The sequence below is a fragment of the Miscanthus floridulus genome, chromosome 1, assembly GCF_019320115.1.
Source record: "Miscanthus floridulus cultivar M001 chromosome 1, ASM1932011v1, whole genome shotgun sequence".
In the NCBI taxonomy this organism is placed as follows: Eukaryota; Viridiplantae; Streptophyta; class Magnoliopsida; order Poales; family Poaceae; genus Miscanthus; species Miscanthus floridulus.
The window spans coordinates 134,448,076-134,471,008 of NC_089580.1; the positions used below are offsets into that span (position 1 = coordinate 134,448,076).

Genomic DNA, 22,933 nt, shown 5'->3' on the forward strand with positions numbered 1-22,933 from the left:
CAAAACGAGGCATGATCTTATTCATTGCAGCTAAAAGGTTATTATCTATCACTTTCTTATGATCATCCATCATAGTAGCATAATTGGCATGCGTAGGATAAGGATCAACAATATCATCATACTTGGGTTCATTGGTCCTTACCTCAGGTGCAGCGGATGCAGATGACGTAGAAGTGATCAACTCGCTAAAGTTTGGCTCTTTGTATTGGGTGACCATGTCCCGCCGATCTTTAGTGCAACTCTGAAGAAAAGCCCTCAGAACGGCGTTGAACTTGGCCTCCACTTGCTGCTTCAGCTCTTCAGGAAGCTCATCAACGGTCTCGGGATGGTTGATGTTAGCACCATGAGGGACGCTAGTCCTGTCATCCTTGTCACCTGCATCATCACCGTTGCTTTCCATGTCGACCTTAGATTAAACCTTGGATCGCTTCGCTGTCCCCAGTGGAGTTACCAAAAAGTATGTTGACGCTGAAGATGACTCCAAGCCAACACACCAGCAGGGCCTTGGACGTCCAAAGATGTTGTAGATCAACCTGCAATGCAACAAGAACGCAGCGTAATCGACCAAACTGATCTAGAGACCGATACGGCCGATGTAAAGCCCGTTCTTGGCTGAAAACGCTCCCGAACTTCTCCCGAGAAGACCCGTCATGGAGGAGCACGTGGAAGATCTTCTAGGACTAGCAAGGCCGCCTAGGATGCCACTAAATCTCGCCGAAAAACTCAATGAACAGCAGGAGGGGTTGAGAAAAGAGAATTAGGGCAAAAGGAATTGATATGTTGTGTTTTTGACGATTGGATAGATAGGAACTCAATCGGACATGATCCTCTCATATACAGAGAGGGGTGGTCTTATTCCAGTAGAAAACCTCTCCAAGACTTATTTTTTAAGTTTTCCACGAGTTTAGAATAGTTCGGATCGGAATCCAAAAGGCCAGATCTGAACAGGGTTTTAAATTAGTTCTGTCGGAAGTCCTAACTTAGGTCAAAACTCCCGACAGTCGAAACTTCTAACATTTGTCGGAACTCCCGACGTGGGGATAACCCCAAACACCCGAGCAGGTTTCTTCAGGCTTCTCGAAAGTGCCAGCACCTGTTGGAACTTCCGACAATCGAAAGTACCGATTTAGATCGAAACTCCCGACAACGGAGCATCTTTCCGTGGACATAACTCCTTCATTCGGACTCCGAATTAGACGTTCCAGTCTCGACAAGAGAAACGCAATGGTGAAATCCACTCCATATTTTGACAACTTCACATTATGGACAATTTTGGTTGTCAACAAAGCCCTATATGCCTCCCATTGTACACATGCTAACTGAAACTAAAATTACGGTCACTACCATGTGGGAGTGGCAAAGATAATAAAACGCACCACCATTTTATACTGAAGGTAAGCATTTTGCTGTACTGCTGTGTGCCCTATAAATCAGGGAAATCCGAACAGTTACAATATACAGGAGAGTATATTATTTTTCCACCTATATTTTCAGGCACTGAACGATGTTCAGTAATCCCATCTTTCTAGCACAAGGGCATGAAACTTTAGAAGCGTGGGCTTTTCTATTCACAATTTATTCTCCCATAATCAGCCCAGCAGCCGCTATACACTAAGCTTGGGCCGGTAATCTATGCCGGCAAATTTCTTTGTAATGGAATCCACACACGCCATTCTTATTCTTTCTGGTGTTGCCGGGTTGTCGAGTGGGAACCAGCCCAAGTGCCCCTCCTCAGCCCTTGCCGCAAAGATCGCGTCCTTTATCGCAAATAAGACAGCGGAGCCTAGGAAAAATGGTGGCTCTCCCACGGCTTTGGAAGAATGAATAGCCTTCGGATTTGGAACCCCCTGCAACGAAAGAAGTGAAGATGAGTCATTTTGGAATAACTGAACACATGAGAGAAAATAATTTTGTTCACCAAGACAAAAAAAAAACTTTAGTATAATTCAAGCGCTGTAAAAATACAGCCAGGTCAATCTTTAGATGGTTCTCTTTGTATTTATGCCATTATGGAGATTTCATGTCATCTATTTCTGCTCAGACTTAATAAGAACAAATATGTTCACGTCCATGACATTTAGGCTCTCCTTTTTGCACATAAACACAATCCTTAAATTAAGTGGTAGAACCTCGCTAAAATAACCTTATGATGTTATAGTAGCTACTAACTAATTGATATTGTCCCACTGGCTATGTAAATTTGTCACAGTACAGCAACCCCCCACCCCCACCCCAACGGTAACTGTTAAAATAAAAAACTTCATCAGTCTGATTCTTCTCCCCAAAAGGAAAACAACCACTGCAAAAAAATGTGAATATGAACTTAATATATTTACCTTTAATAGAGAAACCTTGAAATTTAGAGGTATATCATTTACAGAGGGTATTTTGTAAGAACCAGGACCACAGGTGAAGAGGTGTCCAGGTCGAATCCACTTATGGTTATCATCCCCCCATTTTAGCTCTTCCATGGCTGCCCAGCCCAATCCTTGGATAAAAGCTCCTTCAATCTGAAATACAGTATGTTAAACTACAGAAGGCAATGAAATGAGAAATATGTAGAAGGAACCTCTCTTTCATGTTGCAGCAAAACATTTCCTCTGCAGAGGACATACCTGGCCAATGTCAATTGCTGGATTAATTGAAAAGCCGAGATCCATAACAATATCAGCTGTCCTTGTGTAAAAATCCCCAGTTAGGGTGTCGATCTCAACTTCTGCAAATGCAGCTCCATATGTGAAATAATTGAATGGAGTTCCCTTGCCAATCATCCAGTCAAAACCAATATTAGGTGTAGCATAAAACCCATGAGCAGACAGATCCACACGTTCCATGTAGCATGCTTGAGCCAACTGGCAAAAATGTATAATATCCACATTATAATTAGTTAAACCATAAATTTATGTAGTCAAATTTTTCAAAAAGATAATTTTAATTCAATAATTACTACAGTTGCAGGTATTTAGGTGTGACAAGAAAATTATTTAAAAACTTGAAATAGTCAATTTGTTAGTCCCAACAGTCAAAACACTAAGTTGGGAGCATCTAAACAAATGATGGTTACTTGAAATAAAGCTAACACATAACTACAAATTATCAAACGTGCAAACAAACTTACGATTTTCACAGTTCAATGAAGGTTCGTGTTCACACCAGAGTCAATAATGTGGTCCAACCACTAAAGAAAGAGGATAAGACATTGACATTACCTCTGCAAACGAGTTGTGGGTTCCTTTGCTAGCAATGGGTTCCATTCGAACCTTGATTTGCTGACAAGCATCCAAAACTGCAGCTCCATACAGATCTGAACTAGCAGAGGCTGCTGTTGGTGATGCATTTGGGACCTAACAGATGGAATGATCATGTGTGACCACATCACCTCATTGTAGTGGCACAGCTTATAAATAGAAGAAACAAAAGCAAGTACATCTAGTGTAAGATCATGCAGAGCAAGGGGTACATCCATGTGTCGAACCTCACCTTATCAGTACTTGTCTCTGATATAAATACAGAGCTAAGAGGGATATTGAATGATGAAGCAGCAACTTGGGCTATCTTTGTGTGCAAACCCTGTCCCATCTCAACCCCACCATGTGTTACCAAGACAGTGCCATCAGTGTAAACTTGCACAAGAGCGCCAGCCTACATTGTTCATCCATCGAAATTTATCTTAGATTGAATAAGGATGATGAAACTAAAGAACTTCAAGTCAATGCCATGTCTAAGTTTACTGCTGCTTTGATAATTTTAGATGGAACCTCTATGATTCAAGCATGGGTTCCATAAAATTGGGGATGGTACTGGAGTATAAATATGGCAATAAATAAAAAGCACAATCATGGTTCCAAATCCACACAAACCAAGGTCAGTGTCACTGCACCAATAGAGTCCAAAAAGATATTTCAGTCAGACACCCGAGTCAGATTTGAAGTGAAATTCTGTTAGTCAAAAAAAATGCCGAGTGGGACACTAACAAAGGTACAACAGAAAGTAAAACCTTTTCTACTGCAATCGTGATAGGTCACAGGACCAGTGAGAGGATACACTGATACTGCTGACAAGATAGTATAACCATCAAATAGCATGCTATGTGTTCTGGCAGTACATTCACCAAAAAAATGATGTGATCAATCAGAAACTAAATTCAAATAAGAAACGTGCAACAAAGAAAACAACAGAAGAAAAGCAACCAAATTTTATGGCAATTGCAACTTAACTATGTGAGTGTATAATTTGCCATAAGTTCTCTACCGCTTGCACCAGGCCCGCCCTTCAAAATTTGCCATAAGTTAAACAACTAAATCACACCTTTAAAGAATTTTCATGCATCAAATATCAAAACTAAATCAGTAATCCCACAAACTCCAATTCGTAATGATAGATTGGCAGAACTTTCATGGTGGATCACCTGATTCATGAATTTTGCAGTGAAGGATATGCCAAATTTTGTGGGAATCATGGCAATTCCTCGCTTCCTCCAGCGGTTATTACTGTTAAAACTATTCACAGCTTTGCGAGCTTCCACAAAATTACAAGATGCTTTTAGTTGATCCCAAACTGAACCTATTGTACAATTCTGGAGCAACTGGCCATAATGCAGCACAACTCCATCATTGTGAAAATTAAGTTCCTGTCAATACTCAAATAGGTTAATCCCACAATAGTGTGACAAGGCCAGTACCATTCACAACACATGTGTATGCTTACTTTTATCTCCTCAGGACTTCGTTGGAGTTCTGTAGCTATATGGTGAATCCAATTCTCTGCAATCAACAAGCCTTGTGGACCACCAAAACCTCGGAAAGCCGTGTTACTTGGGAAGTTTGTAAAGCATACTTGCCCATTGATTCTGATGTTTGCTATGTCATAGACATTTTCTGAATGAAACATAGCACGCTCCAGTACTGCAAGGGACAGATCAAGTGAATGACCACCGTTGTTATAAATTTCCAGGTCTAGGGACAGTATCTTCCCTTCATTGGTAAATCCCACCTAAAAGGTCAATGGGGAAGTTAGTTAATCCTAAATACTACAAAAGAGAAGAAAAAAGTTCGGTATATGAGCGTTCACTGGTTATTACATGACAGTTGTGGAAAGTATTCAATATACAGCAATTAGCATTCCCAATTAACTGCAACGCTTTCTATAAAAGCAGGGTAACCCTTTTTTCTTAAAAGAAAAAAGAAAAAAAAACACATGGCCTCTTGATTTTTTTGGATAAAAACTGAAAGACATACTGTTAAAGTCTTAATACCTTATATTTCCCAAGGAAACTGTGCCTCTGTCCAGTTGATATCATGTCAATGTCTCTGTCCAAAACAAGCTTTACTGGCCTCCTCAGACAGAAAGAGGGTACAGATGCTGCTGCAGCAAATATTGCTGATCTGGTTTCTTTTCCACCAAATCCGCCACCAATACGCTTAGTCTTGCAAACAACTTTTGATAGTGGAAGACCAAGAACGCTAGCAACATATTTCTGATGCTTCTGCGGAGCCTATAAATAAACAACAATATGTTAATGACAGAGACTGAACAGCTAGTATACAACAACAACAACAACAACAACAAAGCCTGTCAGTCCCAAGCAAGTTGGGGTAGGCTAGAGTTGAGACCCACCAAGAGCCCCTAGTCACGGTTCAGGCACATCAATAGATGTTTTCCAAGCACTCCTATTCAAACATAGATCTATAGGCATATCCCAAGCTTTCAAATCTCTTTTTATTGCACTCACTAATAATATGGGAACAGAGACCAGAAGCAACATAAAAAAGAATAGCATTCCTAGCAGCTATTCATTCCTTAAACAAGTAGCCCCACAAATATAAGGTTGGCAAGTATAGTGCAACCAACAACAACAACAGCATAGCCTTTCAGTCCCAAGCAAGTTTAGAGTGAAACCCACCAAGAGCCCCAAGTCACGGTCCAGGCACTTCAATAGCTGCTTTCCAAATACTCCTATTCAAACATAGATCTCTAAGTATATCTCAAGCTTTCAAATCTCTTTTTATTGCCTCCCCCATATCAATTTCGGTCTTCCTCTACCTCTCCTCATATTATTAGCTTGGCTTAGGACTCCACAATGCACTGGTGTCTCTGGAGGTCTCCTTTGGACATGGCCAAACACCTCAACCGATGTTGGACAAACTTTTCTTCAATTGGTGTTACCTCTAGGCGATCACATATATCATCGTTCCGAACTCGGTCGTGTGACTGCAAATCCATCGCAACATATGTATTTCTGCAACACTCAGTTGCTGCTCCATACAACATAGCCGGTCTAATCGCCGTTCTATAGAACTTGCCTTTTAGCTTTTGTGGTACCCTCTGTCACAGAGAATGCCAGAAGCTTGTCGCCACTTGATCCACCATGCTTTGATTCTATAGCTAACGTCCACATCAATATCTCCATCTCTCTATAGCATCGATCACAGATACCGAAAGGTATCCTTCTTAGGCATTAGGCACTACTTGACCTTCCAAACTCACATCTCCCTCCTCCTATACAACTCCGCCAAAGTCACATCTCATGTGTTCCGTTTTATTTCTGCTCAATCTAAAACCTTTAGACTCAAGGGTCTGCCACCATAACTCTAGTTTTCTATTTACTCCCGCCTGGCTCTCGTCCACTAACACTACATCATCAGCGGACAACATACACCAAGGGATATCCCCTTGTATGTTCCTGATAACCTCATCCATTACCAAGACAAAGAGATACGGGCTTAAAGTTGACCCTTGATGAAGTCCAATTTTAATCGGGAAGTAATCTGTGTTACCATCGTTTGTTCGAACACTAGTCACAACATTGTTGTACATGTCCTTGATGAGGGTCACGTACTTTGATGAGACTTTATGTTTGTCCAAAGACCACCATATAACATTTCTTGGTATCTTGTCATAACTCATAAGCCTTCTCCAAGTCAATGAAAATCAAATGGAGGTCCTTCTGCTCTCTAAACCATTCCATAACATGTCTTATTAAGAAGATTGCTTTTGTGGTTGACCTTCCGGACATGAAACCAAATTGGTTTGTTGATATTTGCGTCGTTCCTCGTAGGCGCTGCTCGATGACTCTCCCATAACTTCATAGTGTGGCTCATCAACTTAATTCCCCGATAATTAGTACAACTTTAGATATCTCCCTTGTTTTTGCAGATTGGTACCAATATGTTTCTTCTCCACTCCTCAGGTATCCTGCTCGATCGAAAGATATTGTTGAACATCTTGGTTAGCCATACTATAGCTATATCCCCGAGACATCTCCACACCTTGATTAGGATACCATCAGGTTCCATCTCTTTGCCCCCTTTCATCCTTTTCAAGGCTTCTCTGACCTCCGATTCTTGAATCCTTCCCACAAAGCGTCTGTTAGTGTCATCAAATGAGTCGTCCAACTGAACGGTGGTGTTCTCGTTCTCACCATTGAACAACTTATCAAAATACTCTTGTCATCTATGTTTGATCTCATCCTCCTTCACCAAAAGTTGCTCCCTCTCATCCTTTATGCACTTGACTTGGTTGAAGTTCCTTGTCTTCCTATCGCGAGCCCTAGCCATCCTATAAATGTCATTCTCTCCTTCCTTTGTACTCAAACGTCGGTAAAGGTCCTCATAGGCCTGCCCCTTTGCCTCACTCACCGCTCGTTTTGCAGTCTTCTTTGTCACCTTGTACTTCTCTATGTTGTTTGCACACCTGTCATGATACAAGCGTTTATAGCACTCCTTCTTTTCCTTAATAGCCTTTTGCACATCTTCATTCCACCACCAAGTGTCTTTCGAGTCGTATCCGCTCCCTTTCGTCACTCCAAGCACCTCTGAAGCAACCTTCCGAATGCATGTTGCCATCTTCTCCCACATGTTGTTTGCATCGCCTTCATCATTCCAAGGGCCCTCTTCAATGACCTTTTCCTTAAAGACCTTTAATGTCTCCCCTTCTAATTTCCACCACTTCGTTCTAGCAACCCTAGATTATTTGTTCCCACGAGCTTGCACCAGAAAGCGGAAGTCAGCCACCACTAGCTTGTGTTGAGCGACCACACATTCTCCAGGTATCACCTTACAGTCCACACATGTTCGTTTATGCCTCCTTGTAAGGACAAAGTCGATTTGACTAGAGTACTGGCCGCTACTAAAGGTCACTAAATGGGACTGTCTCTTACGGAAGAAAGTGTTAGCTATCATCAGATCAAAAGTTATAGTGAAGTCTAAGACTTCCTCTCCCTCCTGGTTCCTACTACCATATCCGAAACCCCCATAAACCGCCTCGAAACCTGCACTTGATGTACCTACATGGCCATTAAGATCACCTCCTATAAAGAGCTTCTGGCTACTAGGGACAGCTCTAACCAAGCGATCTAAGTCTTTCCAGAAAAGCCGTTTAGCACTCTCATCATGGCCTACTTGGGGGGCATACGCACTAATTACGTTTAAAACCATATCACTAATGACAAGTTAAACTAAGATGATCCTATCTCCTTGCCTTCTCACCTCCACCACACCATCCATGAGGCTCTTATCAATCAAAACTCCTCCATTTTTATTTGAAGTTGTCCCTGTGTACCAGAGCTTGAAGCCGGTATTGTCCACCTCCTTCGCCTTCTGCCCCTTCCATTTAATCTCTTGGACGCATAAGATATTTACACACCTCCTAACCGCTGTGTCCACTAACTCTCTCAACTTACCTGTAAGGGACCCTACATTCCAGCTACCTAAATGGATCCTAGTTCCCAAAGAATAAAATGAAATCTAAATTTTATAGCATTTTATCTTGAATTTGACATGAATTAAGTATGAAATGGTTCTGCTGGGGCTCCAGCATAGTCATGTGATGCTTTTCTTTGGTATGTGTTGTTTTGGACTGTTTCATGTAAATCTGTCATGCTCGTGCACTCACTAACCCTGAAATTTTAACAGATAACCAAGGAAAAGGGACATTGTAAAAATATATATCTTCCTGGAGATTTAATGAAAACAACTGTGTAAGTAGAGAATTTGAAAAATGAACAATCTCAGGATCATGACAGGCAAGGCAGCTTCCACATGGTCACTAGAGCACTCTAGGACAAGGCATGTGGCAGTTTTGAGGCACACCATGGCACTAGTAGAACCAAAGGCGCCAGGTGGGTTGCACTGTGGTAGAAAGTAGGGGCAAACCAAAAAGGATTAAAGGAACCTCAACAAAAAACAGGGAAATCTACCCCCTCAATGTGAATGACTTCTGTTCAATCGAAGCTATGGATGCAAGAACGTACTGAAACTTACAAAGATGACTTTATGGGTGCAAGATACATGATGGATCATTTATTATAAATAAAAACCAACAATTAGTGAGACCGAGTAGACATTATGGGGCAGTACAAACGTAAATATCTCTGAAATGAATGCTACTGTGAAAACAGACAGCAGCAGGAGCCGGTCATCAGACAACCAAATCAGAAGGCCTCCTGACCAGCATCTATCAGTGTTAACCAGGTACCATCCTAAAGTTTGCCCAGTTGGTCAGGAACGTAACGCTAGCAGATTTGAAGCAATACCAAATTAAGTGGGTTTATGTTAAAGTTACTTCTGCAGATCTCCAGGTATGGGATTTATCTTAATGTTCCCTTATACCTAAGTTATTTGCTAAAAAAACACTATTCAAGCATGCAACAACACTGAGGGCGTGCTTGGTTCTCAGCCACATTCCACCAGGCTGCACCTGTGGTGGTGCCAAACTGGTGGCATAGAAATGAGCCACACCTGTGGTGAAAATTTCTACTGCAAAAGCTGTGGCGGCCGAAGCTCTGGAACCAACCAAATAGCAGCAATAAGGGGTGTGGCAGCCTTGGGTTTGGCGGTGGCCAGCAACCAAGCACGCTCTGAGACTTGTGCCTTCCATTGTGAATTTAAAGCTGTAAAAAGAGAGCATACTTGAGTAGATGAGACCATATGAATTTCATTTCCAGAATCCACTGGCCAGACAAGAGTGCATTGAGGTTCCATGTAAAAATGCTCTTGACCTCCAACATGAACTTGTCCTGATACAATTCTGTCACATGCACCAGACAGGAAACATTGTTCTACATCGCCTTTTACAAGGCATTTCTTGGTATTTGGATGAAAGCTTCCATTCTTGACAGCTTCCTCTATAGATAAAATCGCTGGGAGCTCACAATACTCGATATGTACTTTGTTGGCAGCAGTTTTTGCATTATCATGGGTATCAGCAACAACAATTCCAATGATCTGCCAATAACAAAGAGACGTAACTGATGAATTAACCTAGTTGTGAGATTTCACATAAACTAATATAGAAATCAGCGATAGTATGTACAGAATACAAGAAGATACCTGACCAACACAAGTAACAATGTCGGATGCAAAAAACTCCTCATCATGGATAATTGGTCCAGTATGGTTAACACCGGGTATGTCTTTTGAAAGGAACAGCCCAGCAAAGCCAGGGGAAGATTTGGCAAGTGAATCATCAATAGACAATATGCGAGCATGAGCCTTCTTACTCAGCACCAAAGCAGCATGCAAAGTATTGGGAGGTGTCGGTGTGTCATCAGTGTATTCAGCCTCACCAGTGACCTAGCAAAATGAAAGAAATAGCATATGAAGTAAATGAAAGGAAAATGCACACATGACATGCTGAACATTTTCAAAGAGGAAATATCAATGTTGCATGAAGGATGTATGAAATAAGGGCATGTTTGGTTCTCTCTAATAACTTTTATTTTTTTAATATTTTTTCCTTTTCCCTTTCTTGTTGGTCACAGGACATTCAAGTATTCAACTGAGCACGTAGATCTTTAAAGAATCATTAACTCAAAAATGAGGGTAGCAGTTGGGGCGAGAAAATTCCATGTTCCCATCCAGCTCTAGCAAATGGGCATTCGAAGAACAGATGGAATAGAGTGTCTTCAGGCTGACAAGGTTAGTGGGCTGTGGGCCAAAAATGTTTTAGGTTCTTTCTCCTCAACTTCCTAAGCTAGGATTTTCCTTGCAAGCAAGAAAAAGGCAGAACAGGGAAACCAAGCTTGGTCTTAGTGAAGCACAAGATGAGTAAAATGAAGAAAGGTAAGGTGAGGTCTATCATGGCTTAAAGTTCTGACTGTACATCACATTCATTCCATGAATTGGAATACATACATTACTCATGTACAATTGATTAAGGTTCAATAGATTAAAAAAAACACGGACAAGCAATTGTTAAGGCTCAAGAATCCAAAGTAAGCTTGCTGACTCAGTTGCACCAGTTAGGGCTGTTGGAGGCTAGCGCCTTGGAAGGCTCTAGGATTTGGTTAGGTTGTCTTTGTAGAAACAGGAGCGTATTTAAAATGCTTGCAAGGTGTGAGCCATGAGTGAGTGGTTTTTGTACAGGGTCAACCCCCTTTCCTTTTCTTCTTAATATAAAGATATGCAGCTCTCCTGCGTGTTCGAGAAAAAACTTGTTGACTCAACTGTTGGCAAGCTTTCATGACAGATCTACTGAACCACTGTCCCTAGATGCTATAGGATTGGCAGAGTAGGAGTAATCCTTGGGGGAGGAGTTCACCGCAAATGGTTGTTTGTAATGTCAATGTGACCAAAACAGAATGGCATAAATCAAAATGTGTGCAATGCTGGTTGATTAACAGTACCTGAAGCATAGCAGACATATGAACCATTGGCTGACCTACAGAAGTTCCTTGCCTTACTAATTCATAACTTTGAGTTCCAACAGTAACAGGCCTACTGTAAGGCTGTACAGCTGACAGATCTGCATGCAATCCATCTTCTAACAACCCTTTTACTTTCATTTCATGAGTAACAGAAAGGAAAAATTTGAAAAAGAAACTCAAAGTAAGCGATCTGCGAAATTCAATCATTCCACCAGGTGCATTCTCTGAAAGAGAGATGTCTTCTTTCAACAAATTGAAAGCATCATCCAACAGCCCAGAGTCCCATTTCTTTCCAGTAAGAAAGTTTTCGGTCCTTGAAGCACTAAGGGGAACTGCTGCTACCCCACCAAAGACAATTGAAACATCAGATATTATCCAATTTCCTTCAGATTCTTGTAAATACACACGCATTCCAGCATTAACCAAAGCAATATCATCCTCCCTTCTATGTGCCTGTTTAAATTCTTTGACATATTCAAAAGGCCTTGTCCATGGTAGTATAATAGAAAGCAATATTTCTTCAGGTTTTATATCAACTTTACGGTAACCAAGAAAGAAATCCTTTGCAAGGGTAGTTCTAACATTGCTGTTCACATCTATTATCTGGAATTTTGCACCTACAGCAATCCAAAGTGGATTTAGGTCTGATATTGGACTAGCAGTACAAATGTTACCACCAACAGATGCAACATTCCTGATTTGTGTGCCCGCAAACCATTTTAACTGACGTACTATTGCCTGGCATGACTTAGTTTCAGGCAAATCACGTTCTGCTATAACCTTTTTAAGGAAATTTTGAAGTTGTGCAAGTCTTACAGCAGAACCAATGTGTATGCCATCTTCTTTAACTTTGAGGGTATTAAGCTCTGGAATATGAGTAACTGAGATCATGACCTTATATTGGGCATTCTTAAACTTCGTTTCAACTCCCACTTCTGAGTTACCAATGATAAGCTTTGCATCCAGGTAGCAAGATTTCAAATGTAATAATTGCTTTAGTTTAAGAGGCCTATACCATTTGATCTCATTGGACCCATTTAATTTAAGTGACATAACTTTCCTCAACTGAAGTTCTGGGGGGAAGATGAGTTCCCTCTCGTTGTATGCACTCCCATCAATTTCATTGTATGAATAAGGTGAATATCTTTCCACAGATGACGATAATGAGGACTCATTAACATTGATATCTGTCTCATTCCTGCAGGAACATGGCTTCCCAGTAGAAGGGCAGATAGTTTGGTCATTTGCATTTTCTGAAGATGAATTAGTGTATGCCAAATTATCTGTTTTGGCAAACACACGGAAGGCATCTATAATTGGTCGGTAGCCAGTACAACGACACAAATTCCCTGCAAGGCAGTCTTCAATCTGGTCTTCAGTAGGAGGCTGTTTGCTCGATCTCAGCAGTGCATACATAGACATCACAAAGCCAGGGGTGCAAAATCCACATTGTGAACCATGTGCCTTGGCTAAACATTCCTGCAAGGGAAGCAGAGCATTATGATAGAAGAGGAAGGTGCACAGGTAGGAAAGGAATGACCTGAATGCATGACAACTGCTTTATTAATTATTAAATAATGACAGAATTGATCCATCTCATCTATCCTTAAAAAGGGCGTACCCAGTGCAGAGAGCTCCCGCTCTGTGTGGGGTCTGGGGAAGGGTGTCAGTGGCAAGCCTTACCCTCGCCTGTGCAATGCGAGGAGACCGCGACTCGAACCCAGGACCTTCCGGTCACAGGCGGTAAGACTCTACCGCTTGCACCAGGCCCGCCCTTCCATCTCATCTATCCTTAAAGTTGTCAAAATTAAACATGACAGAGTTAAGATGACTTTTACAAGTTTTTATTCCCTCTAAGACACAGGAGAACTCTGTTGGAAATAGCAACCCAAATTGTATTGCAGTCCCCAAAGGAGAACAAGTTGGGGTAGGCTAGAGACGAAACCCAACAAGAGCAGCCACAAACAAGATAAATCCCTGACTATCCTTAGAGATGTTTTTCTTTCAGCGTGTATATACTTTAGATATGTTTTTTTTTTCTTTTAAAACCCAACCATGGGTTTGTCTTTAGGGAGGGAAGCACCATGCAGGTATGTTTTTCTTTCTGTAAAGGAAAAGTTATCACTGGACCTATCTCACTATTTGGTATTCCTATTATGCTTTGATACCTTCCGTATTAGCCGTCATGGAAACAGCAAAAATTAAATGATGTCTTCTACCTCAGCCATTTCTTATAGATATATGAGCAGATTCCACATGAATATCTGCAAGTTATACAAGAACAGCGCATCACCTGAACTGGGTGCAAACCTCGCTGTCGATCTCCAATTCCCTCAACTGTGATTATATGCATTCCTTCCACAGAATAAAGTGGAGCCAAACATGCATTGATTGCCAAATGCCTGAATGAATAAGGTAATTTTATTTTACACGAAGCCTGCTTTGTAGCCAGTATAATACATATAAAATACAAAATTAAAACACACATAGCAACAAAAGTATATAGATTCTACATCCCATGCAAGGGAGTGATTGCAACTCTAACAAGGCAAAACCAGTTTTTAGAAAGAAAACTAAAGAAGGTAAATATTGAAATATATTTCTGTTGTCACCTGCCACTTTAAGTTGGTTTAGGCAGAAAGAGAGATAGCGTTCAGAACATGATTCGTACAGGAATGTAGTTCTCACAGTGATTTCTTTGTAATTCGGTCATAGCAAGAGACCATGACAGTGCAGGCTCCACAACCACCTTCACCACATCCAAGCTTCGTTCCTCGAAGGCCAATATCTACAATGCATAGTTCAATAAACATTAAGAAAAGAACTGCACAACATGAATTAAAATACTTTCTCTATGTGTGATGTTGTCTAAGATAAAGCAGGAAAATGCAACCTTCTGAAATGCAGCTATGACACTATTTTTCAAACCAGATTGCACAAATAGATGCAAACTGAAAAAAAGGCAATAGAATAGACTATAGATACAAACTGAAAAAAAGGCAATAGAATAGACTATCTTAAAATTAACTAACATGTAATGATCCTTAGATCATTTGTAGGCGAAACATTAGAGAGAGAGGGATAGCGTGGTTCAAAAGATAGTGACAACAGTCGATTTTTGGAGCTTTTTGCCAGCCTCTCTTGGTTCAAGTTTATCAGTATGAGGAGCATTTAATTGTGATTCCCCAGCTACAGATAATCTTTGACGATGAATGCATGGCAATATATTCAGGATAATGCATAATGTTTCTACTATATTATTCCAGAGATTCAAAGATCATGACAATAGAGATGCTAGGCCTCCAGTTGTGGGGTTTCAATGGTTTTGTAAATGTGCATTCCATCCTAAGCCACAAACAACACAAATTTGAGAATTTTGAATCTTAATATTCAATTCTCTGGAGTTGACAATAAAATTCATGTGCAATGAATAATTGATCTAATCTTTTCCCTTAAATTTGATTCCAACTAATCAGCTGGTACGACTTTACTGCCGTTACCACCAAGAATAAAGTACATAACAAAAATATGGCTTGTTGCTCCAATTCCCATTTCTAAAATTCCAGTTAGGAGAATACTTGCAAAACTGATTGTCTAATGAGATGGTATCATTATACTGAGTATCATGTAGGTAAGATCAATGAACTTACATCAACATAATTAAGAGATAGAACAAGAATTTGTGAGTCTACATGTCTTCAGTAAGCAACTTAGCATGTCAAACTAATCAAAAGAATGTAACCTCTTTCAAGTTTTAAAAGGCAAATTTTGCATCTTTCTGTAGTTTTTACATGAACTACCTCTGATAAAAACAAGGAAGTCTTTTTTCAGAGAGAAAACTGGAAACACACAATTTCAGAGCACTGCTGAAACTAACAAAACATAGATACAGATCACTAGGGAAGACAGTTGTATCCTAAATACAATAAACTTTAAAGCTTTATGAAATAATTTAAAACTTTTAAGGAGTGCCCTGTTAGATCCGAACCCGACAAGATATGCATGCTCTTATGTGTTATTCTTGAGCTTCACAGAGAAAAGAAAAGGAAAGATGCCTCACATTTGATCCACGGTCAGCAGATACCCTCTATAACCACTAAATACCTTCCCTAAAGGGAATGGAAATATCCAACCTTAAAAGAAGATTGCCATATTGTGCCGTATCGGACGTGGATCAGCCTGCCACTATTAGTTCGCATGTATAACTAGTATTCCTTATCCGATATGGCACAGCATGGCGATCTTTGTACCCACGCTTCCCGTGGATCATATAAACAGCATGTGTTGGAACTTGGAAGAGAGCAGGACGACTGTACTCTTGATGCTAATCAACATATGCTCAGAATGACCAGTGAGGTCATGAGAGTAGGAATTGTGTTATGTATGTTCCCTGGGGGCCAGTGTTGTTGTGTGAGAACTGGGTTATAGGTTTCGAGTTCAGTATGCATTGAGGCAATAACAAAATGAACTAAACAAAGGATTCATGTTCTCCTTCCCTTCTTGAATCTCCCCTATGTCACCGCAGCCAACGACAAACATGAACGCACAGTAAGAGTAAAGTAGTTGAAGTCGGTGTCACAGTGATTCCGTTTGCAAAACCTGACAAGCTCCACCTCGGCACCTCCACTAATCCAACAATTTAAATCATTCGTTGAGAAGTTGCACGTAATTTCCTCTGTTCTAAAAGAAGAAAGAGAAGCAGGCGACAGATTGCAGTGGATCCGGATCCCAATCTGGGAGCAGCGCATCGAAGTAGAAGCAGTTGCGGTAAAAACACTCCTACCGACCAACCACCAACCGTACAATTCCAGTATTATCAAGCGAATCTCCTAATCTTAACGTGCTGGCTTCAACAGAAATAGAAAAAAGAAAAACAGAAGTATCAAGAGAATCTCCTAATCTTAACGTGCTTCAACAGAAATAGCAAAAACAGATAGGGAGAGAGAGCGACCTCTAAGGTACTGCAGCAGGGTGAGGTGAGCGAGGCCGTCGGGGAGCACGCGACGGACGCCGTTGACGTAGATGACGGCCTCGTCGGACCACTCCTCTTCCGCGGCCGCTGCTGGGTCCTCCTCCGCCGCCCTCGTGAGCGACCCCATCAGATTCCGGGTGGGGAAGAAGCACGGCTAGGCCCGCGAGAGAAGAGAACCTGCAGGGACCGACCAATGGGTTCCGCCCGCGGAGGTCCAGTCCAGAGGTTGGATGCGCGCTTGGGACTCTGCCTCTCCAAGTGCGGTGGAAGTGAACTGCACGGCACGGGTCTGATCAGTGATGTGGATGGATGGATCACGGAGAGGAAGAGGATGAGGCGGCATCCCCGCATGTGCAGGAGAGTTGATGATGCGTACAGTGCACGGACGGAGACAAGCGACGTGAGCGATGAGACGAGCGAGCGCCGGTGGCGGACTGGCCGCTGGCGGTAGCTTGGAGGCACAGCCGTACCGCACCGGGATATTCTACGCAGCACGGCGGTCACGCGGTACCGCTTTTCCGTAAACAATTTCTGAGCAGACTCTGTATATGTGGTTTGGTAGATTTTGCTGAGACAGAACGTGATGAAAGCGTCCCTTTGGTTAAGTGGACATGGAGGGATCGTCAAGATGGGGACACATCGGTCCTGGTAGAAGATCTTTAGCACCAGATATTATCTCACATGCGTGTGTCTCTCTCTGTATATATATCTTAGTTGAAATTCATGGAGGGCATGTTTGGTTTCTATCTCCGATAGCCTATATGGCATCTACTTCCTCGGTCTCAAAATATTTATCGTTTTCATTTTACGAGAAATGACTTTGATAAAATATATATTAAAAATATTAATATTTATGGTATATAATTGGTATCATTAGAAAGATCTTTAAATCTAGTTTTTTAATAAATTTATTTGGAAATAAAAATATTATACATATTTTCTACAGATCAAGTTAAACTTGCAGCACGAAAACAAAAAACGACCGATAATTTGGGACAAAGGGAGTAGACATTTAGGCTGCCTCTTGCCAGGCCATTATCTTGATCTGTAGCGCCCGGATGAAGAGAGCAATTGTTTGGTTGTTAGGGCCACATAGAAGATACAAAACGCGGAAGCAAGCTCACTTGTTTGGTTAGTTGCATATGCCACATGCATATGATGGTGATATTCCTCCAACACCTACTGAGTTCAACCCATGAGCACAGACAAAACAGAAGGAAGTAAAAAAGTTTGGACAATGATCATCATAGAAATAAGAAGGAATCACAAATCACACATGAGAGGGAAAATGGAAACATTACATATCATAGGCAATGGTCAATATAATTGTTCATAATTCAGATATAATTTCAGTTGCATAATATCTAATTGATCCACAAGTACTGTGGTACATCACACAAACTCTTGCATAGAGCAGGGGCACATCACGGTACATCACACAAACTCTTGCATAGAGCAGGGGGCACATCACCACTATGTGCCACATATACCAAACCACCATCACAATTTTAGTTGGAGCCTAGTGTTACCATCCCTCATTGGTTGCAACAATCTACACAAAGTAGCCATCTATTGCACGAAAGAATGAGAAGCAACAGGGTTGTAGCTTGACTCCACAAAAGAAAGATCATTTAGAGGTCAGGATGGCATAGCTACGTGTAATAGTGCTTGCCAAGCCAAGTCCTGAGCCAAAGGACATAGTGAGACAAATGCATGAGCCTTAATTAGCCTTGTTGTCAAGCAGATGGGAGTATGCCACAATGAAAGCCTATTTAGGGAACCAGACACTACATCGCATAATTCATGATGCATAGTCTCCATCTTGGTCTCACCAATAGCAAATGCCACATCTTTCACACTATCAGTCATATACTCATATTAGTGAAGACAACATGCATGGTGTCTTGAGTAAAGACAAACCTCTACCTCTTGTTGCTAGGACTAGATCCACTACTGCCCTCTTTGTCTTCCTTGGTACAATCTCCCCACAATTTAGCATCAACATCTGTGGCCTTAGCAACTTTTGTCATCATGAAATGGCTAGGCTTTGGCGATGCATTAAACAAAGTCAGATGGGCTTCCCAAGGCCTCATTGGACCCTGTAGCATACTTCCATGTGGCTTGACCTATACCAAATATGGTCATTATTTGCTGGTAGTTCTCTACGGGCTTGTATAAGAACTCATCACCTTTAGGTGAAAACATAGAAACCAATTAAAAACCATATTTTAGTCACTAAAATAATCTAAAATTCGTATCCATGTGTATGCAAATAATGTTCTCACTTGTGTAGAAGTTGAAATGCAAATTTTCTTTTGAAAATTCATACGAAAATGACAAATTCAGATGGATGTGCACTTAAAAACAAAATCCCTGAATTTTTCTTTTCTAGTGCACATGCATTTAATATTTGTCATTTTCAATGAATTTTTCTAATTTGATTTTGCATTTCAATTTTTGCATGTGATTACATACTGTATGCACTATAGATATCCCAAATTTTAATATTTTTATACCAAATTTTAAAAAATAACGACTAAAATATGTTTCTTTGGATTGGTTTCCATGTTTCATCTTGTAGGTGGTTTCCACCACACATATATGTATAGTTTAGACCTAGAGTTAGAAACTACTATTTTCATAATGTTTTAATTTGGGTTAAAAATAATTCTAGAAAAATTAGAATTGGTGTTTAAGCCACAAAATACTCTAAACTTCCAAAATTTTAATAAAAAATCTCAGAAACACTTTGGAACATGATGAACCCAAATAAATATTTAGAGCTCACAAAAAGATATTTAGAAGTGTCTAAAAATTAGAGTTTGCTCAAAGAAATGGGAAAATCTTAAAAAATCTAAAAAAAATTGCTAGGGAAGATTAAATGCATTCTAAATTCAATTTTAAAATCTTTTGCATGCATAAACACCAAACATAACCAACAAAAAGTAACACATCAAACAAAACCATGTCAAATTAATAGGAAAAATTTAGAAAATCATTTTCCTCTAAATTGAAAGAAATTTAAATAAATCTTGAATAGAATATTGAAATCAGAAATGTTATTTGTTTCTATTTACAACCAAAAAATAAAATTTTGGGGTGTGGCAAATCCCATGCCACCTTGTTTGTACCAACAAAAACTAGCATTTGCGGTACTAAAGTAGTCATGTGAATAAAAAATATTAAAAATTACTACTAATAAATGATAAATACTACTACTAGATGTGAAGCACGCTACAAAATAGATGTGCTCAGCAGTGCTAGTATTATATACTCTGAGTAGTAAAATGGATATAGTGAAAGAAAATATAGAAAATTACTACGAATAAATGATAAATAATACAACAATACTTCTAATGATATATTCTCATTAGCATGTTATGCATAGCAAATTTTAGTTTTGTCACCAAGTCAAATCAAAATAGAACATGATTACCAGCTTAAACAATTGAGGTCACAGCCTAAAATCTGGACTATATCTTGCAAACTGATGGATCAAAGTCCTTTGTGTCGTTATCGTGCTATTCACTGCTGCGCAATGCCGTGTGGCCCGTCCGATGGGTCTCTGGCAGGGCACATCACAGAAGCAGCACGCATATGCCATTACAATAAACCATTTATACATTTTGATATTTTTCATGATTTGTCAATGGTACTAGCCATCAGGCCGTGTGACGAAATAGCTTGTCGGGAGACTTACAAAGGGAAAACATAGAGATGATCCAGGTGACCCTGACTATGATCCAAATCCAAGTGATCTTGAAGCTGAATCCTCTATAGGTGAGGTAGGTTTTTGGCGTCCTCTTATCCTACTATGCGTTACAGCATCCACTTAATTATGGTATGTTTGGTAGAGCTCCACCATATCTAGATCCACCCAGATCCATCATAGAGCAGCTCCACCGTGTATTTGAGTTTCATCATTAAGTGTTTGGTATAGCTCCACGTTTCTCTCTATCTCACTACCACCAAGGCCCAGGAGTCAAGGGGGCATAATGAAAAAAAATGAAAAAGAAAAACCACATGCTTCTTCTTCAATTCCTCATAACGAGCTCACGCACAGGAGGCCGGAGTTCGCGGGCTCGACGAGTGTGGCCACGACGGGCGTGGGGCAGGCGGCGGGTCTAGGGAGGCGCACGTGGGCGGTCGATGGGAAAGAACAAAGAAAGAAGAAGAAAAGAAGAATGAATCGGTACGCTCGAGTGTGTAACGAGTTGCAGTGATGAGCAATTTTTCCTAACTCCACCAATTTTGAGTTGGTGAAGCACCGCTTGAGGTGCTCCACCAAATCCATAGGTCTGGGGCAAATCCATTATTTTCGTAGAATAGATCCATGATGGAGTTATTGGAGTTAGAAGTGTTTTTTGGCTGAAAAAAAAATTGAATCTAAATCTGCTTTTCATGGACAAGTTGTTCTGACTTTTGTAGGTAACTTTTGCAAGATATGGTAAAACCTATGTATCTAGAAAACTAAGAATGACTTATAATTTGGAATGGCGGGAGTAACTTTCGGTTGTACTATGGGAAAATGGAGCCTATCCTAAGCTCTAAGCTCTCGATATTTTGTTCGGGTGCAAGTTAATTTAAATAAACATTCGTATCTGCCAACCTACAACTTGCCGGTTTCAGCATAAATGATGTGTTTAAGCTTTTATGTACGTGCAGCTCTATTTGTATGCTGCTACGCAGAGGATCAAGTTACATAGCTTGGTACCGCAATATTTGTTCTGTAAATATTTTTTTTTTGCTTTGAGCTGTACAATTTATGAAGTAATAGTTGTCCATCCTAGTGATTTTTTCGACTTCTAAGGCTCTTGTCAGCCCACTGAGCATTTCCGGGGGTTGAACTGGCCATGTGAGTTCCTGCAGTCAGGTCAGCAAAGGCTTTGAGAATGTGCTTGTGCACAACCTTGTCATTTAGTTGCAGGTAGAAAAAGAGCAGCTCCTCCAGGAAGTCCCAATCCAATGGCTGCCATAGGCAACCATGATGCATCTTTATCATGTTCTGCATGGATCTCCAGAAGTCTGTGTATGGGTCCATGGAGAACACCACTATGGACGCGCTGTGGCTACCCTCCTCACCTTGCCTAACTTCCTTGACGTCTTCTGAGGCTAATTCTGAGAAAGATGACGTCTCCGCAGCTGGTGGTGTCCCGTTGACGACTGATGTCGACGTGCCTGCCGATGATGGATCGTTGTTGTCATGTATGTAGAGGGACCGGAAGTTGTCGAAGAGGAAGCGGTCGACGTCGGAGAGCGTCGCCGCCTGGTCCTTGCTGTTGTCGTCTGCACCGGTGGCGGTGTGATCGCCGTCCAAGTCCAGCGACGGGGTTCTCGGGAACCTGCAGGTGGAGAGGAGGCGCGCGTTGGTGATGTTAGCCGGAATGGCTGAGCTGGGGATGTGGATTGGAGGGATCTTCTTGAGCGTCCTGGAGAGGCAGAGCTGCAAGGTTTTGCGCAGCCTGGTTCTTTTCCTGTCGTCTTCCATTTCCACACACTTCTCTCTCCCGAAAGGCCGAAAACAGAGCCTAGCGTTCTAGTAAAGGGTACAATGAGAAATATGGAAACTGCAGTAAACAAGAGTCGTGAACGGTAATGCCCTTTCCTTTTTTTATTTATTGTGCTAGGAGTTACTTACGAGTGAATTCATGATGGATTAAATGTGCAGGAGGTGTTTCATCTAGGGGACTTTAATGATCCAGTTTTTCTTCCACGAAACATAATATTCAGAGATTTAGTGAATGTCGCAAGTAACTTGTAAAGAAGGGTTACATTTATCTTATCAGTACACGTGCTTAGACGCCGTGTACGCGTGTGGTCTCATGCCGCCCATCACGCCCGCCACGCTGGCCACCCGCCGCCGCCTTGAGCATCGCCCCGCCGCGTGCTTCATCCCCAGCGTGTTGACACGTGTCCAGCAACAGGATGCTGCTGCTCTCGCACACCTGCCACCCCAGCACCCCGGCGTTGCTGCACAGCGCGCCGCGCCCGCTCCACGTCGGGGGAGCGTACTTCCCACTTAGTGCATAACCTTTTCCTTTTCGTAAAAAGAGAGATAAATCACTGTTTTTTCCCTTTAACAAAGAGATAAATTGTTGTTTGGAAACCGAAGAGCAACACTTCCAATTGTTGTAGCTGGTAAGCTCGCACAACGTGTTGTACTTAAGTTATATGGAAGAATGCTCAATACATCGTAGCCTTACGATGACTGCTATGTCTCATCAGAATATAAGATACGCACGTATTTGAAAATTCAAACTTTGTTATCTTTTATCAATAGTTAAACTAATGATATAAAATTTTTATAGTACAATAGT

General features: G+C 41.1%; 2 protein-coding genes across 3 annotated transcripts; both read right to left on the reverse strand.

The window, feature by feature from the left end:
• Positions 1-1,363: 1,363 nt before the first annotated feature.
• LOC136541874 (xanthine dehydrogenase) lies at positions 1,364-17,061 on the reverse strand. Of its 2 annotated transcripts, XM_066534041.1 has the most exons (14): positions 16,596-17,057; positions 14,333-14,432; positions 13,938-14,046; positions 11,624-13,123; positions 10,329-10,571; positions 9,909-10,223; positions 5,255-5,494; positions 4,708-4,992; positions 4,409-4,630; positions 3,481-3,642; positions 3,210-3,344; positions 2,616-2,852; positions 2,337-2,510; positions 1,364-1,847 (listed from the first exon to the last, which is right to left on the reverse strand). In XM_066534041.1, the coding sequence occupies exons 1-14, from the start codon at positions 16,741-16,743 to the stop codon at positions 1,605-1,607; spliced, it is 4,113 nt and encodes a 1,370-aa protein (XP_066390138.1). In that variant the 5' UTR covers positions 16,744-17,057; the 3' UTR covers positions 1,364-1,604. The 2 variants fall into 2 exon arrangements, with proteins under 2 accessions (XP_066390138.1, XP_066390145.1); XM_066534048.1 differs by lacking the exon at positions 3,210-3,344 and having other exon boundaries at positions 16,596-17,061.
• Positions 17,062-21,402: 4,341 nt separating this feature from the next.
• On the reverse strand, positions 21,403-22,104 carry LOC136510102 (transcription repressor OFP14-like). Its single transcript, XM_066504671.1, has one exon. The coding sequence runs from the start codon at positions 22,102-22,104 to the stop codon at positions 21,403-21,405; it is 702 nt and encodes a 233-aa protein (XP_066360768.1).
• Positions 22,105-22,933: the final 829 nt, after the last annotated feature.